Genomic DNA, 18691 nt, shown 5'->3' on the forward strand with positions numbered 1-18691 from the left:
ATACACCTATTCATGGAAACAGAATACCCTAAAGGGAGTGGGATCTTTCAGCAGGATAAGGAACCCAGTAAAAGCACAGTGGATCAGTGGTTAGCTCTGTAGCCTTTCAGCACTGGAGTCCTGGGTTCAAATCCCATCAACTGCAAAGAGTTTGTATGCCTTGATTCCTACAGGCCTTACATTATCATACATTTGTATGCTCTCTCTGTGTTTGCATGGGTTTCCTCTGGGTACTCTGGTTCCCTCCCACACCCCAAAAAAACATAGATAGGTGAAGCGCTGCGGAATCTGCATGCGCTATACAAATAAAATAAATATTATTAATAATAGAGTTTACAGTGATGACCTGACCTCCAGGGATTAATAAAGGCCCCACCATGATTCCTACAGGCCTTACATTATCTGCTGCTGATATCTTGTCAGGTACCATAGATAGGACACCTCCAGACTACTTGTGGAATCGATGCCTTGACACATCAGAACTTTCTATAGCATGAGGGTGTCCTACACAATACTACTCAGGTGGTTGTAATGATATGGCTAGGAGATGAGCAAATCGCTTATCTAAACGAAGCGAATCACTTAGTTTGATCTGTGCTTCGCTAATTAAGCCACTGGCCTTTCATTGCTGCTTCGCTCCCGGCCACTCCTCCCTGGATGCCCAAAAAAGCTAGATCCAATCCTTGAAAACTTCTCCCAGTTTCCCACGATTAAATCCAGCTTTTCCCCGGTTCGCAGGGAGGATTGGCAGGAGTGGAGCAGCGCTGACAGGCAGACTGCTTGATAAGCGGATCGTTGATCAAACATAGCGATTAGCTTCGTTTAGATGAGCGATTCGTTTATCTCTAGATATAGCTCATCAGTGTAGGTTACATATTTATGTATAATACATAATATTTTTTTATACATATCTTGCACATAGACGACAACTTTGAGATGAGGGATTTCATTTTATTGTACTTGAAGATGTATTGCTGTACAGACGCATTTACATAAAACCATGCATTTCATTTAGGTACAGTCACTGAATACCCAACAATGCATCACCATCTTCCCCAAGATACAAAAGTATTTACAGTATATGAAAGGCTACAGCTAAGTAAATAACACGGCAGTGAATTTCTGTACAATGCTCATTGACTAGCTGCAATCAAAATTGGAAAATAACTTTTATTGTAACTGTCACAACTTCACATTACATTGAATTAGTTTCTTCCAATGTACCTACAATTAGATATGGTATAACCTTTACCATTTCATAATCAACTATATTAGTCAATATCTGACTCACTTCACAACATACCTCCTGACCTTCTACGACATACAGAATTTCCACCTAACTCACGCACTTGCCATATGTATGGCCCATCAAATCTAGCGCCTCTTGCTGAAACAATATTCATTACTCTCAAAAGTCTACATCTCCTAACTCCTTCACTAGTTTCTAGTTTTCGTACAAATGCCTACTTAAAAAAACAAACAAAAAAAAACTTGACAGTATATTTAAGTCAACTGCCGTGTCTGCAGAAAAAAAACCTGCATCCATGGGAAGCTGATGGGTGGTCTTGAAAAAAAAAAAAAAAAAAAAAAAAAATCTTCAAAACTACAATAAAATTGTCGTAAGAAAAACCCTCTACACTACTTAAAAAAATTAAATACTTATCACAAAAACACATAAATGCAGGAATGTACAGTAAACAAAAAGGGAAAATAAATTCCAGTAGGTAACATGAAAAACCTGCTAAAACAGAGTCTTTTCAGGATTTGCTCAAACAAAGTTTCAGATGTAAAAAAACAATGCTTTGGGTATTTCTGACATTCTTAAAAAGAACAAAATTACTGGCTCAGATTACAGTCAAGACCTTACTGCTGGAGAACTCCAAGGTGAACAAGACACCAACTATGGCTGTGGTTACAAGACCACACATTACTTTTGGATTTCATCAACATTACAGGCATATAGAAGTTGTAATGCCCTACAATCAGAAAAAGGAATCGTTTCAGGATGGTAACAATAAATTATTTCAATCAGTTTAATATTCCCCTATCTTGGGAGTTGGGGAAAGACTCTACTTTAACAGTGTTAACTGAATACCAGTAGCTGCCACTGAAAGGGAACAAGGGGTAACATACAGTAGGATCCATAAAATAATCTCAGGATACTCACATTTAAAAGATAACAATGTACATATCTATAAACACAAGTCCAGCCAAGCGGCAATTTTGCAACTTAAACCAAAGTTTCTTTCCGCTTCATGCTCTGTGTCTTCTCTCGGGTTTTCCGACTGCCGCTCTGTGTTTTTAGCGTTTTCCCAGCTTTAGGATTCTCTGGGGAGTCCGCGATAGAACAGTCAGCATTTGCTTCAAGGTCCATTTCCACAATGCCAGAAAAGGTGGACGATCGCCTCTGTACTTTGGGGTTTGGCACTGGGGGGTGATTTTCTTCACATTCCTCACTGAGGTCTGGCAGCTCCTTTAACTCAGGGGATGAAGCATGCTGGTATGGAGCGACTGCTGTTCTAATACAGTTCAACCACTGTTGTTTGTGAAAGATGTCATTGGCTTGGAGTGTGTGGCTCTGGCCAATGCAGGCCTCTTGGAATCGAACTCTGAAGATGTTTTTAGCTAAAAGAAAAAATAAACAAAGTTAGAGGTTATAGAGGAGTGCTTTAAACATACATTGCATATATTAGGCAAAAACCTATATTGAAGTTACAGCTTTAATGTTAAGAACCTAAAAAAATGACTTCTGAAGTTTTTGATGTTGGCAATTACAATATGTGGGAGCTCTGTCAACAGAGCAGAATTAATAGCTTATCATAATAGATATATAAAAGGGGATTTTCTGTGCAGTTAGTTACATACTGAAGAACTAAAAAAAAAAAAAAAAAAAAAAAAAAAAAACAGGAAATAAAAATACCTTTGTCTGAATTGCTGAATGCCCCTCTGAAGGAGCCTCCCATTCTCACATCACCATCCTGAAGATCCTCGAACACCAAGTCTTGGGCAGGAATTGGCTGCCTGTAAACCTGGTAATAGAGACGCTCATTCCGTGTAACTGGGCGCGTTAAAACCAGAATGTCTTGAAAGAGAAACAGGTACAACTTCTGTGAACAAACAAAAGGCAGAGTTAGATTTTTATTGCAAATTACATCTTTTCTCACAGACAGACATGGCAAGTAAAAAACATCAACAGATGGATTGTAAAGAAATAAACTAGCGATTTATAACAAATTAAAGGGGTACTCCAGCCGGGGGGGGGGGGGGGGGGGGGGGGGGGGGGGGCGGCACTTTTTTTTTGCTGGGACCGGGGAGGAGGTGGCCGATGACAGACATCCACTCACATCCCCGGTTCCGGGTGTCAGACGCGGGCCGAGACGTGACGTCTCAGGACCGCGCTCAGCCACTCAGTGAAGGAGGCGGGATCCGTTTCAAGTCTGCTCAGATTCCGCCTCTGTCACTGAGTGGCTGAGTGGACCCGAGATATATCGTCTCGGGCCCGCGTCAGACATCCGGAAGTGGCCGGGAACCGGGCACCAGGGCGCCACGATGCGGGACCCACCACTGGAACCGGGGAGGTGAGCAGACGTCTTTTCCCTCGGCCACCTCCTCGGTCCCAGCAAAAAAGTGCCCTCCCGCTGGAGTACCCCTTTAATTATGGCATTGTATGTCCCTTCACAAAGTGAGGTAACAAAGTAAAGGTTCCTGCATTGTAAAGGTGATGAAAATGGACAAATTCAACCAAAATCATCATTTGTTGGGTGAAATTGAACGATAAATGTGCTTTTCAGCTGAACAGTAATGTGTAAAGTAGTCTTCCAGGTTTAAAGCTTTCAAATAATTCCTGAGACTATTTCCCAGGGTCACAGCTAGCGCCACAATGTGTATAGCTAGCCTAAACAGTCAATATTGGTTAACAGTATGACTGTCTGCAAAACCTAACAACCCCCACATTTATTGTGTATGGTCACTCTGTGTATAACAATGTCAAATTAAACTACTTCCTGTCCATAGTAATAAGTTACTGACAATGCCAGCTATCAGACCATGACTTATGTGGCATGACAGCAGGATATGTGGTTCATTTGCATGTATAAAAAAACGTGAATGATCACATTTACACTTCATTCTTTATGGAAAAAGAATGTTAACAAACAAGACAATTTTTTTCAGTATTACCTAAGTAGTGAATACTCTGCAAAGTCCCTAATTTCATCACTTGGTACACTCGGAAACTTACATGGCCATTTTTATTCTTTAACTCTCCATGACACAGTAACGACTTGCTTGATTCTATCCGCAGGTCTCTCTGTTTATCATCAAGGTACTCCAGCTTATCGATGTAATACTGGCATTCTGATTCCCCCTTTTTCAGGTTAATGTCTGCAAGCACACCTTGGATTAAACAAAGCTGTAGAGTGAGACAAAAAGAATGCATTAATAAAACACTGAAAAGTGTGATTTATTATTTCTATGCATAATAAAGGCTTAAATGTTCCTAAACCACTTTACTTCCCAAGTCTCTCTTATTTATAACTGCTGTATGTGGGCCATGTGTGCTAAGTAGTACTAAGCCATGCAACTTTTTCATCAGTTCCAGTCTAAATAGCCTGTCTTGTGAAAGCATGGCTATTCAAGAACAAGATTTCTATTTACCAAACAAAATACATTTAACTCATCATTCCCTCCCATATTTCCAGGTAGCTAGACAAGTCCACTTCCACGTATGTTCGTGTTATTCGTTTTGTCACAGGAGATTGTATAAATCCACAGAAAGCACAAAATCCCCTTGGCAGTCATGCAGTTAATGTGTCCATCACTATACCAACTGGTTACACACTTTAGGAACCACCAGATAACTGGTTCCGCAGCCTTTCACTATTCCCACTGCACAGTTAACAAAAGGTATGGCTTTGCAACTTACTGCTTCCTCTAAACCCTTTACATCTGGATGGTCTTTAGGAGTGTGACGCAAAATTTCTTTGATAAGCAAGGGATATTTGACTAGACGGCTTCTTGGAATATCGAGGAAGCTCCACAGGTCCAATTTGCGACTGAAAGGAGACTCAAGGCATCTCTGTAGAAAATCCTGGACTCTACGATCCAACTTCTTCTTATCCAAAAGTGCTTTTGCTGCCAACTGGTTGCTACAATAACCTTTATAAGCATTTAGCCGTGGCAACTATGGGGGAGGGGAAAAAAAATATATATTTTTTTTTTTCAAGGAAAACAAAATTGAAATCAAAGCATAAACAATTTTGGGATTAAAGATAATTGAGCAGAACTTACCCAGTGAACAAGAATATGACCAATTTGTCCAACTGTTCCATCTGGTCCTGTTGCTTCTCCAAGTTTTGTCAGAAGTTCTAAATTGAAACAAATGTATATATTACAAATCAAATCATCAATACCGGCAAGGGGATTGAGAATACACCACACTATATATGGCTTCCAATATACCTTCATGCAGGGGGATATAGGCATCCAGATCTCCAAATATTTGTGCCAGTTCCTCCTCAGACATAATCGATAGTTTAAGCATTGGGTCATGGTAGGCCTTCCTTGCCAACTTGAGGTCTTCAATAAGGTCTTGTTCGCCTCTTGTCATTTCAAATATAGCCTATGAATAAGAAAGAAACTGTGTAAATATGAAATGTGGTCATAATAGGTTTACTTCCTAAGCCCATCCACATATTATGCATTTGTGCTTCCAGAACCAAAATATTTATCAAGGATTTTAACATTTCAAATTAAAATTTAGTCCTGGAATGTACCCAAAGGAGTCGAATCCCCAGTCTAAAACTGGTCTTCTGAATAGTTGTCAAGTACCTCTTGCCGCTTAATTTCTTTGGTGGTTAAGGATTCCTTCATATTGACATCTAACATCTCAGACCACAGGACGCTGTTTCTTCGTTTTGGAGGAGTTGGTGCAGCAGTCTTGCTACAGGATTTGTGTGTACTGCCTGGAGACTTGTTTTCTGCTCGCATTGCAAATGACTATCAGAAAGAAACATAGGAGCCAGTCAGTATTTGCTTAAATGAAAACATGCTTTAAAAGGATTTCAGGGCACATTATTTCCATAATCCTACAATGTAAAGCATGATGGCAAAAATTGTGGGATACAAGTTTGGCTGTTTTTCAGGCAAACCTATTCAGTGACAACATTGATGTATCCTTGCAATATACGGCACTGTGTGTATGGAACTTGTAGGCACGTCAAAATAGTAATTTACCTGAATGGTTTGTCCAAAGCGTCGAACTGCGCCATTTCGCACTGGAGATATTAAATTTGCGAGTGATGTTACACGTGCTAAAGGCCGTACCCTCTTGTTGCTCGGCTCCTGAGATTGCAGAGGAACACATATATTAAAGTGAGCCCGAAGCATTCCATTTCCAAGCCTTGCAGCTACGTGAATGCTATCAAATCACAGGCATTCTTCAACACAAAGCAAATATGAAATTCTAACTAGCATGTAATAGAACTCGGACAATACAGGCTTACGCAGCCTCCTGGCCTGTCTGCACGCAAGCTGCATTAAGCAAAAAACAAAAGTAATCCAAGTAAACGTTCAAAGGGCAAGCTCTTTACATAGAGATGTACCTAGTGAGACTCCATTTAGATGAATATTTACCAGGAGTACACTTCTAAAGACTGACACCAATGTACCAAAGGGCAAGGCAAACATTTATTCAGATATGGGCCAACAATATGAAACCAAGTAACTTTAAATAATCATCACCTTCATGTGCCATTTTTTCAATTCTTAAGTACTATATACTAAATAAGCAGAGCAGCTGTGAGCACAGTGGGCAGTGTGCACGCAGGAACAGTCCAGCTTTCTGACTGCCTTACCATAGGACAGTAAGCAGCAACCAGATCTTTACTAAAACACACAGGACATCTGCCAATACATTGAGAAAGCCATTCATATAGCATAGTCTAACAATGCTTAATTATTTCATGACCTTGTACTTATAGAACACTATAGGTGTGAACATCCACTAGTCTTTGATGAAATCATGACCTAAAAGCAAAGAAACCATCAACTCCATTCATCTACTATCAACAATCACTCACTTTACATTAAATCTTATCTTCAGATTTTATTTTCTACCATGGATCAAGTCCCTGTATGCACAGAAAAGGCAAAAGAAAACTTCCCCCTCTGTGACGTTATTATTAAGAAGTCAAACTGAGGACAATAGTCTACTATGTCCACCAAAGGACAGGTGTGAAAGCCATTAAGTCACATGCTTTGGATTCCCATTACAGGCAGACTCCATCTGTAAGTACATTACAGTAACGTATGAGGGGGGGGGGGGGGGGGGACAAAGGGGCCTCTTGTTTTATGGATATAAACCATATAATGTGTATTCAACATGGCAACTCAGAAATACTGAAACAACAAGTTACACCTGAAAGTCCATGTATGTCACGAGTCCTCAGCTGCCTCCCAAATACAATATTACAGCCACTATAAAGCAGTAACTGCAATAGAATAACCCAGTACATACAAAAACTGAGAGCACTTGCCATAGCAAACTAGAAAACCTTTGCCTATGAAGATTGTATATTAGTATAACCTGTAAGTACCTTAGTGTACACAGTTCTGTAGTATAAGAACCACACAGCAGTTTGACCGTATGTTTCCTACACTCCAGGGCAAGATGCCATAAAATCAGCATTAAGATATTTATTCATCATATGCTAAATGCATTAGTCCTACATGTTGGCCAGCACAATATCACATATTGTTCTCTCCTGAAAGAATACATTCAGAAAAATCACTTAAACATTAGGTATACAAGAAGCAGAGAGGAAGACAAACTAATGCTACAGATAAGGCTCAGGAGTGGCTGAAAGTACAAAGAAACCCTTTAACGACTGTCAAAACTGGTTCCTTTCATGCAAGGCGAGCAATTACATTATAACCGAAACACACTGCTTCAAGCTCTACGAGGGCAAAGCATGACTAAACAGAGCCCCATTATATTGTATACGATTCATTCTCATGAAACATAAGCCTGGTTACTGTACTGAATACACATACAAATTTACAGGTTACTATAAAAAGGATAAAGTGTACATAACACACTATAACCATCAGAATTCACACAGTACATAAAGGTATATAACTTGCATACACAAAGTTGCAGCTCCGTAAGAAATCATCACGCATCAATACGTACCTCTAATTCCTTTGACGCCTGATTCTGAACTGCTATCACCTGAATAGTCCTTTTAATAGGCAAGAGACCCCCGATTTCATCATGAGCCACCATACTTTATAATATGTTCCTCACAAGAGTAGCTATTAATCCACGTTGGGTGCCCAAGCCCTTGTGGGGCTTTTAGGTTTTCATAGACGAGTCTCCGGTGTGCTAAGAAACACTCACAGCTCCTTCCCATACTGCATACTTCCCTTGCCTCAGATAGAGTGAGCTGGACAAAGTACAGCAACTGGTCTGAACTTAAAGCTGGGAGGAGCAGCCACAGCTGCCTTCTGGGCGGGTTTGCATGGAATGCCATGTCATTTGTCTGACAGCTGCTGCACCTACATTCTACAGATCAGGTTACAATGGCAATGCAGAGCCAGTATACTCCGGATAACAGTGAGGGACATGGAGCATTCCATACAGAAGCTTTATACAGCTGGCAGGGCTGCAACTACAGTAATAGACAGCATCATCTGTACAGAAAAGACCATGGGAAATAACTAAAATGCCCATCAGACTTCTTGGGTATTGGCAGGGCTCCGCTGCTGTGCTGGAAATCCCTACAGAAGTTGGGGCTATAAGAACTAGAGAAAATACAGTGTAAAAAGTGCATTGCCCTTCCCCCAACCCCAATATCCATTGCAGTCCTGGTGCCAGCCATTTAAGATATGTGTTTTTTTTCTGGGCATAGACAGTGTATATTTTAAAGTCACATCTTTATTCTAATGTCCACTCTTTCTTGCTTAGGGTAGCTTCACACACATCCGCAGTGTATTTTCTGCTGCAAATTCGCAGCGAAACCCGCAGGAGATACTTGCCCGGCAGGGCAGCACACTGACTGGCTGACCGCCGGGAGGCCCTGAAGCAACCAGGAGCGGGGACCCGCTACAATATCTTCCCAGGCCACGGGGGTTAATGGCGGTGTGTTTGACATACTAGCAGCGGTATGACAATCCTGCTGAGAGTATGTCAGCCCATTGAAGTGAATGTAGTATTACAATTGGACTGGTACCATGTTAAACAATACTGTAGTGAGTGTAAGCCCTAACAATCCAAAGTACAAACATCCCTGAGGAAGTCTGTGTGACGGAACGCTTGGGATGCTCTGTCCTAACCCCCCAAGATATCTTTGAATGCACTGTATTTTTTCTGCACTTGCACTTTAATCTTTGCATTGGTATTATATCCATATTTACTGGCCATAATTTTTTGAACTGCACATCTGTATTCTTTGATATACACATCTTTTTACATTATGATTTATTCATCATTTTCTGTGATCATGGTCGTTACGTAAGGTATTGAGTTGATGGGTTCGGTTCCACATGGCCGTATACTGGGCAGTGGCAAGTTTGTATTTTAAGTGGTTTTAAAGGAGAAGTCCGGCCAAAATTAATTTTTGATATGTTGTTACTTATGAAAAGTTATACAAATTTCTAATGTACATTAATTATGGGAAATGCACATATACTGCTATTTCCCTTAATTTAGTAGATCAGGAAGTGTTAGAAATATCTCTGAAGAAGTGACGTCACGACCCAGGGTGTAATTCCTATGGAGTGTCCAGCAGGGGGCGCTCTCTATATAGAAGTCTATGGGACTTTATTGTTTCTATGGGTTTCTATGTAATGTAATGTAATGTAGTGTACAGTGCTTTATTGAATGAATACATCTATGGAATACTTTGGGGAGCAAGTGTCCTTGCTCCCCAAAGTATTGCATAAATGTATTCATTCAATACATTCAATACACAGTAAGCCCGCCGATCCGCCGCATTTCCGCCGCATTTCCGCCGATCCGCCACACGCTGATCCGCCGCATTCCCACCGATCCGGACCATATACATTGAACTACAGCTCCCATCATCTGCTTCTAGTATGAACAGGTGATGGGAGCTGTAGCTGGGTAATGGATATGACATGCCGCCGGGCGCAGGGGGGAGCCGCTCAGTACACAGGAGCGCTCCCCCCTCCTCCTTCTCCTTCCGGGATACCTTCCCCCCCATACCACTGCTGAGTCCCTGCCTGGCCGCCGCTCTCCGCTCACATATACCGGCTCCCGGCATCAGCGCGGACACCAGGATGCATCGGGAGCCGGTATATGTGAGCGGGGAGAGCGGCGGCCAGGCAGGGAGTCAGCAGTGCTATAGGCGGAAGTTATGACGGAAGGAGGAGGAGGAGGGGGGAGCGCTCCTGTGTACTGAGCGGCTCCCCCCTGCGCCCGGCGGCATGTCATATCCATTACCCAGCTACAGCTCCCATCACCTGTTCATACTAGAAGCAGATGATGGGAGCTGTAGTTCAATGTATATGGTCCGGATCGGCGGGAATGCGGCGGATCAGCGTGTGGCGGATCGGCGGGAATGCGGCGGAAATTCGGCGGATCGGCGGGCTTACTGTGTATTGAATGTATTGAATGAATACATTTATGCAATACTTTGGGGAGCAAGGACACTTGCTCCCCAAAGTATTCCATAGATGTATTCATTCAATAAAGCACTGTACACTACATAACATTACATTACATTACATAGAAACCCATAGAAACAATAAAGTCCCATAGACTTCTATATAGAGAGCGCCCCCTGCTGGACACTCCATAGGAATTACACCCTGGGTCGTGACGTCACTTCTTCAGAGATATTTCTAACACTTCCTGATCTACTAAATTAAGGGAAATAGCTCTATATGTGCATTTCCCATAATTAATGTACATTAGAAATTTGTATAACTTTTCATAAGTAACAACATATCAAAAATTAATTTTGGCCGGACTTCTCCTTTAATGGTCTTTGTCCCCTGCATTAATGTGAAATTGTTCCTGATTTGAGCTATTTGTGAGGTGCAGTCTATTTCTTTTCAGTCCTTTTCTTTTTTGGACATTGAAGTCAATGGGCAAATATCCGCAGCGGATTTCGCTGCAAATTCGTTGTGTGTGAAGCTACCCCTACAATGACCGCCTGCGGGCGGCCTACTACACACTTTTAGTCTCCTTTGGGAGAATTATGGTCCATAGACACCTTTGACATATACACCATGACCAGCAAATGGGGTATGTACTGTGTTGCAGCACATACACAACTGTAAAGGGAAAATACTATGGGGGATTTTATTATACATTTATGCCAAGTTTCTGTCGTAAGGAACTTGCACTTTTTGGCAGGTTTATTATGCACTCTGCTACTACAAAAGTAGGCAAAACAAGGCTTAAAAGGAGCGTGACCGTGTTGGTCCATCCTCTCCCCATTCTGTGTCGGAGACCTGGACAGCACCATAGATTTGCATTGGCAGTCTACCTAAGTTACATAACAGAACCAAGAGAAAACGTGCTGAGCATGGATTTCTGAACGGTCACGATCTAAACAATGCAACCCTAATAGATCCAAACTTTTTACATACCTGTGTGACACGTTAAAAGTTTTTCTAATGACAGGTACACATTCAGTGTACACCAGCTCAGACCCGACAGATTTCACAGCACATGGGCAACCTTTACAGTGCAGGCTTACAAGGCACCTGGCACCTCTTGATAAATCTGCAGAATCTAATGGCAGCGGTCAGTGTGTGCAAATTGCCACCATTGGAATACAGCCTTACTGATGGAAAGATACCTGCCCACATGTACACCCCTTTACCTCACTTATATCCTTTAATAATAATCTCTGGGGAATTCCCAATTGTCTATTGGGAATTCCAATTTAAATCCTGTAGTAACAATGAAATAAAACAATCACAGATGACAAGCCTAAGACGGTACTACTGTCCATTTCTTGGTTTCGTTTAAAGGAACAGGCTTACTAGTTATATATATATGAAAAGGTTATTCGTAACATCTGTTCAAAAGACTACTGTTTTAAGCAACTACTTTTACACATAAAAAGGCAAACAAAACACATACACAGTCAGCACCTACACGTGAACAATGACTGAGCTCTGGTACAGTCTGCAGTAGCAGAACAGAGGTTACTATCTGCCAGGCCTGGACTGCACTTGAGGATTATTTTTGCCATAAACCTATTCAAATGCTTAAGAAATCCTGTCTGTGCAACTTTTACAAGTTCCTCCTCCTGCTATTTCTACTGATCCAACATGCAAAAGCAGTTTCCATTTGCAGTTTCCATTCTTATATCCCCTACAATTTAATACAACACTCCTAGTTCTGAACTTTGCCAGGTTTAGGAGAACCTGTTACAGGAACACAGGTCATCTATAAGAGTTTCCTATTTGTTGGTTTCCTCAAATTGTCACATCTCAATCTTCTTTACAAGTCACACAAAATACATTAATTTTAGCCGGCTGGGCACCAATTCATTGTTCTCGCCACATATTGTCTTATGTGCGCCATTTCTGCAGCTAACCAGACACCTATTTAGAATTATTTTCTATTTACATTTCCTCATCATGGTGATCATATACACATATACATTGATCATGGAGGTAAGACTGCTAGGACCTCTACGAATCTCTAAAAATTAAGTTGCACAGCACTGTATTACTATCTTAAAAATGGTTTGAAAAGGGGTCAACTCTAGTGTTCTGGGATACCATTATAGCTTTCTCTCAGGTCTCAAATTAGTGTACGTAACATACATGTGAATTATATTAGCCACTCTTCATAAGTGTTCTTAAGATTTCCTGGAGCTTTAAAGGCAGAGCTCCTCATGTTTCCCAATCAGGTTCTCTCTATTGTATATTAGTTATTGTTGCTATAAAACATGGGTAGTACCTGAAAACATAAAGAAGAAGCTGAGTCACCCACTACAGGAATCTAACTTGTTACATCAATTGCTTTAGTCATGGCTACGTCTCAAAGATACATAAAGGACAATTCTGTTCATTTTACAGGAGACACAGGAAATCACAAAATGTTAAGACACACTTAGGCTGCGTTCACACGTCCGCAAATGTTGCAGACCTATGGACAGTGAATGGCTGGCCTGGATTGTTTTCCCGCCCAGCATGATGTATGAAAATGAGATGAGTGAATCTACAGTAGGAACGAAGCAAAGCACTTTGGGGGAGATTTATGAAAGGGTGTAAATATACATCTGGTGTAACCTGCCAATTGCAACCAATCAGAGCTCTTCTTTTATTCTACCAGAGCTGAAAGCTGAGCTGTGATTGGCTGCTGTGGGCAGTTTACACCAGGTGTATATTTACATCTCCCCCTTTGTTCCTATCTGTATTCTGCTCATTGGGTTGTGGGCTTTGGAGTCTGCTCTGTGCTAGGAAAAGATGGATCCAGTCCTGGAAAACTGGTAGACTTCAAAGCCCCACAGCCTGATGAACAGAATTCAGATAGAAACAGAACACTTCGTTCCTACAGTACATTCGTTCATCTCTAAACATCATGCTTGCGGTGGGGAAAATGTTTGAATCTCTGCAGCTCTTTTACTACAGTACCACAGAGATTCAAACTGTTTCCCCGATGCCGGCATTATGTTGATACATCATGCTGGGCGGGGAAACCATCCAGTTCAGGCATTCATTGTCTGTAGGTCCGCAAAATTTGCGGACGTGTATGCAGCCTAACTGTTAGTATTAAGAAATGCAGTTTATGTATCCCTAAACTAAAAGTTCTAGGTGATAATGACTGCGGCCTATTAAAGCTAGAGATTAGTGTGTGTCCAAACGGTTACATTCTCATAGATAGCGATAACAAATGTTACTAATAATGTGTTGGGAAAACCACTTTAAATTCAAAGCATTAATACCACAGGACTAATATAGACCAAACCTTAGGTAGTGCTGACACATATAACAAGGGTTACCTCTATTCAATTACACAAATACTGCTAGATTCACTAGACTACTGGTATAGTTATTCTACACATCCATCATAATATCAGACAGCTGTCTATATTGTCATCACCTGGCACAGGGGACAAGAGTAACAAATACCATTAACAGAAAACTGAAGGCAGAAAGACAGGTTAAAAAACAAAAACAATCAGCATTTACCTGGCCAACTGCTATGCTCCGGGAACCTAATACTTTTAGCTGTAATCTATTTGATTGACTGACTAGGGCTTTGACAACACTGTTGACATGCATTGGAAATTTTCAACGAGAAACTCAATCACATGGCAAATAAGTAACATGTCACCTATTTTCTAAGGATTCTGCGCAGAAAACACAAGAATTAGCCCCAGTGAAGAAACGGAGGCCAAGCTTTGGAAGACCTGCGGCAGTGCAAACTGCACATCCATGGCAGAAATCAAAGGGTCAATTATAATCCAATGTGTGATCATTTACTTAAAGGGGTATTCCCCCCAAGAGCAAAAAAAATGTAATGCTCCCAAACCTAGCTGGCCTTACTCACCAAGTCACCCTGAGTGTTTTGAGCCGTCTCCCATCTTTCTAGCTGCTGTCTTTCCTGAGTTATACGTTTTTTTAAAAAGATGGTCTATCAAGATAGGAAACTACATTTCCCATCATGCAATGCTTATGCCTGATGATAATGAAGTAGCAGAGCTGAGACGGGGGGCACAGTCGGGTGAGCTCTGGGGCTGGGGGGGCACACGGTACAGGTGACTGGTGTGGCTGCAGTTAGAGAGGGAGACAGTGACAGCTGCACTGATCACTGTCTCCCTCTCTAACATCAGCCAAACCGAGTCCTCCTTCACTTCAGTTTGGCTGGGTTACATGCTAACCCAGCCCATTGAAAAGAAGGAAGACACGTGATGCCATCTCAGAGGGTGAGGGCCAGGAGCAGGGAGCAGAGAGCTGATGATTCTCTGCATTTGGTGGGGGTGAATGTACCTAGATAACAGCAAAACTGTGCAGAATCTTTAATACCTTGATATTGGAATGATGGAAAGCTACGGGTGGGCGACGTATTAATGCAAAAATAATTTTGGGGGGAATACCCCTTTAAGTGTCTAGGACGCACTTGCTGGGTGCTCACACCCCTCATTCGAGGTACTCTTTACACAAATTGATCGCTAAAGCAAATCATAGCAGAATCCATGGCACTTTAACAAACCACTGCTAAAGCAGGTGTGCATGCTTTTTGCGCATCAGAAATTCTATGCAACAACCTGTTTATAGCATTTTTGACACATAATCTCTTAGTCCCGCAGAAGTTAATGCCACGGTTGTCATGAAAGTGCACTTGCAATCCAATCACATGGAGAGCTCTGGAAACTGTTCTACACATTGCAGGGAGTCCTTCACCCCAATGATCATCTATGTATTACTTATTCTGTGGATAGGTGTTTAATGGCTTCACCTGGAAAACTAGTTTCAAAGGGGGTGGTTCAAGATTAGTTTTTACCCCAAAACTGCACCATGTTCAATGCAAATCACTTTAGCAAGCTGCAGTAACCCACACAGCCCATGGACAGACTGTTACTTCTAGTGGGAAAGGGAAGGGAGTGGAGCGGATGGAACAAGTTCCTTTTCCTAATCCTGGACAAAACTTTTAAAAGGGGGTTATTGCACTACAGCGCTACAAAAACATGGTCACTTTCTTCCAGAGACCGCACCACTCTTGTCTCCAGTTCAGGTGTGGTTTACAATTAAGCTTCATTTACTTTAATGGAGTTGAGTAGCAAAACCCCAACCAAACTGGAGACTAGAGTGGTGCCTTCTCTAAAAGAAAGTGACCCCTTTAAAGCGACTCTGTACCCACAATCTGCACCCCCCCCCCCCAAACCCCTTGTACCTTCGGATAGCTGCTTTTAATCCAAGATCTGTCCTGGGGGTCCGTTCGGCAGGGGATGCAGTTATTGTTTTAAAAACAACCTTTAATCCTGCAGCGCTGTGTCTAACGGCCGGGGCTTACATTTGTATATGCATTAGGCTGGCACAACCTCTCTGTCCTTCCTCAGCATTAGGAATGATCCAGGAACATTTACTGCTGTTTCAGCTTTGCACAGGTGTCTTAATGATCCAGCCCATGTTCATTATGCACAAAGCTGGGGAATAGGAGACAATCTGCCTGGAGCATTCCTAATGAGGGTGAGGGTGGGGAGGAGGGACGGAGGGGTTGTGCCAGCCTAATGCATACAATAATGTAAGCCCCGGCCATTAGACGCAGCATGCAAGTTTAAAAGTTGTTTTTAAAACAATAACTGCCTCACCTGCCGAACGGACCCCAGGACAGATCTTAGATTAAAAGCAGCTATCCGAAGGTACAAGTGGTTTGGGGGGGGACAGATTGTGGGTACAGAGTCACTTTAAGGCTCAGCTGTACTGCCTAGAGGATGGCTGGCCAAAGCCCAGTAGCCAGAGCAACACCCTATACAACCAGGCCTCCCTGATCTGAATTATAAGCAAAAAATACTGACATGAACAAATCATTAAATCTTTCTAATAAATTATGAACATGATTAAATTACTTCTTATTACCTTATAATCAAAGCTGCAAAGGCTGAAAGTGTCATCATCCTTTTCTTTGCGTTTCCTCTTCTGGGGATACAAAAAACACACAATAAAAATCACCTTACATGAAGTCAGTTAGTAAGCAAGTGCTACCGTATCAAAAACAAATTCAGCTGCACTTTTCTAGCACTTCATTAGCTGAAACTTTGAATAGTTTACTAAGGGTATATTCACACGAACGGGCTCGCAGCGAGATTCTCGCTGCGAGCCCGGCAGGTCCTGGCAGTTCCCATACACTACATACTTGCTGCGGTCTAAACGACCGCAGCGAGTATGTAATTCTGCCGCCCTTAACCCCTTCTGCTCCCCCGCTGTAAGCATACATTACCTGTCCTTGCTGCACGGGTCCGGCGTCCTGCTCTCCCGTCCGGCCAATTAGTGTGTTGCCCAGCCGCAGCCACTGATTGGCTGGGCGGGAGAGCAGGACGCCGGACCCGTGCAGCAAGGACAGGTAAAGTATGCTTACAGCGGGGGATCCGGGCGGGAGCAGAAGGGGTTAAGGGCGGCAGAATTACATACGCGCTGCGGTCGTTTAGACCACAGCAAGTATGTAGTGTATGGGAACTGCCAGGACCTGCCGGGCTCGCAGCGAGAATCTCGCTGCGAGCCCGTTCGTGTGAATATACCCTAAAAGTGGGCAAGTATTATCCAGGACACAAACAGCAATCAACATGCAGAAGTCCACAGAAGCTCAGTTAGGAGTCTCAAAACACAGGACCAGATATCTCTAAAAAGACTACCAAAACCACCATATTACGTGACCCCTTCAGTCAATATCCATCTCAATTACAAGTCTGATCATACGACATGGGAAATATCAAAGCCCGGTATCCATCCACATACAGCTGTTTCGAGGTGTTGCTCCTCATCAGCATGGAGTAGGATTCTGGCTAGGCGGGAGCAATGCCTAGTAGACCAAACAGATCACTGATCTCAGAGAGACCATCCACAAAAGATACTGAGCTACTGGTTAAAGCGCTTAATACAGTAAAATCCTAGGTGCATTGCCCCTGGAAAACATCGATATGCCAAAAAGTCAGTGGAGCCTCAGTTACAAGTCTCAAAACACAGAACTAGCCAGATTGCCCTCCAGGGAAGGACCTAGCAAAGGGATGGCTCCTGTAAGGAGACCACCAAACCCTACATATTAAGTAGCCCTTTCAGTCAATATTCAACTCTATTACAAATCCAATGACAGGACAAGGTACACACTAAGGTCAGGTAGCCATCCACAGACAGCTGTTTCAAGGTATTGTCCCTCATCAGTGTGGAGTAGGACTCTTGCTAGGTGGGAGCAATGCCTAGTAGACCAATACAGTAAACAGATCACTGATTTCAAGGAGGCAAACAGCACTCACTCATTCTTAAGAAAGGTCAACAATATTAAAGTGAAAGTCTGGGAAAAATAATTTTTATATATGTTATTGCACAACAAAAGTTATGAAAATTACTAATAGACACTTATTTTGGGATATGCACCTATAGTGCATTTTCCCTGCACTTACTACAGCATGGCGTGTTCAGGTCTCATAAACTGCCGACACCTGCTGCTCCAGTCTGTCCCACCGCTGCAGCAGGAGTCGGCAGTTTATGTGACGCGACATCACCAACTTTAGAGACCTGAACACGCCATGCTGTAGTAAGTGCAGGGAAAGTGCACTACAGGTGCACTTCCCATAATAAGTGTCTATTAGTAATTTTCATAGCTTTTGTTGGGCAATAAAATTATTTTGCCCCGACTTCCCCTTTAATGTCCAAAAAAATCACTTTAAACATCAAAAAGTACCTTGATTAGGAGTGTTCTGGCAGTGACTGATCAGGAGAACGAGCCTGGAGAAGTCTATGCTGCAGGGCGTTCATCTCCCAGATCTGTGCCCATTCGACCTAGACGGCCCCATAGACTTACATTTAGTGGCTGTACAGGTCACATAACACAGAGACAGTAGAGAACATACTGTGCATGGACTTCTTTAGGCTCATTCTACTGATCGCTCGTGGTCTGAACACAAACCCAGACAGATTAAAACTTCTGACATTTCGTTTTCCCGATCAGTAGAGCTCTGAACACACCATTCGACCATGTTTTTTG

At 42.3% G+C, this 18691-nt stretch overlaps 1 protein-coding gene across 2 annotated transcripts in view; it reads right to left on the reverse strand.

Moving 5' to 3' along the window:
* Positions 1-930: 930 nt before the first annotated feature.
* NET1 (neuroepithelial cell transforming 1) overlaps positions 931-18691 on the reverse strand; it is a 26657-nt gene continuing 8896 nt past the window's right edge. The window contains exons 3-11 of one of the 2 annotated variants that reach the window (XM_069979033.1): positions 16570-16629; positions 6235-6342; positions 5830-5997; positions 5461-5620; positions 5290-5366; positions 4925-5182; positions 4241-4411; positions 2921-3107; positions 931-2625 (exon numbers count right to left, since the gene is read on the reverse strand). In XM_069979033.1, coding sequence (XP_069835134.1) covers positions 2231-2625; positions 2921-3107; positions 4241-4411; positions 4925-5182; positions 5290-5366; positions 5461-5620; positions 5830-5997; positions 6235-6342; positions 16570-16629 — 1584 coding nt within the window. In that variant the 3' untranslated portion in view covers positions 931-2230. Of the gene's footprint in view, positions 2626-2920; positions 3108-4240; positions 4412-4924; positions 5183-5289; positions 5367-5460; positions 5621-5829; positions 5998-6234; positions 6343-8191; positions 8462-16569; positions 16630-18691 lie in introns of those variants that run through there. The other variant, XM_069979038.1, reaches the window with a different exon arrangement.

The sequence above is a fragment of the Dendropsophus ebraccatus genome, chromosome 1 (genome assembly GCF_027789765.1).
Source record: "Dendropsophus ebraccatus isolate aDenEbr1 chromosome 1, aDenEbr1.pat, whole genome shotgun sequence".
Classification (NCBI taxonomy): domain Eukaryota; kingdom Metazoa; phylum Chordata; class Amphibia; order Anura; family Hylidae; genus Dendropsophus; species Dendropsophus ebraccatus.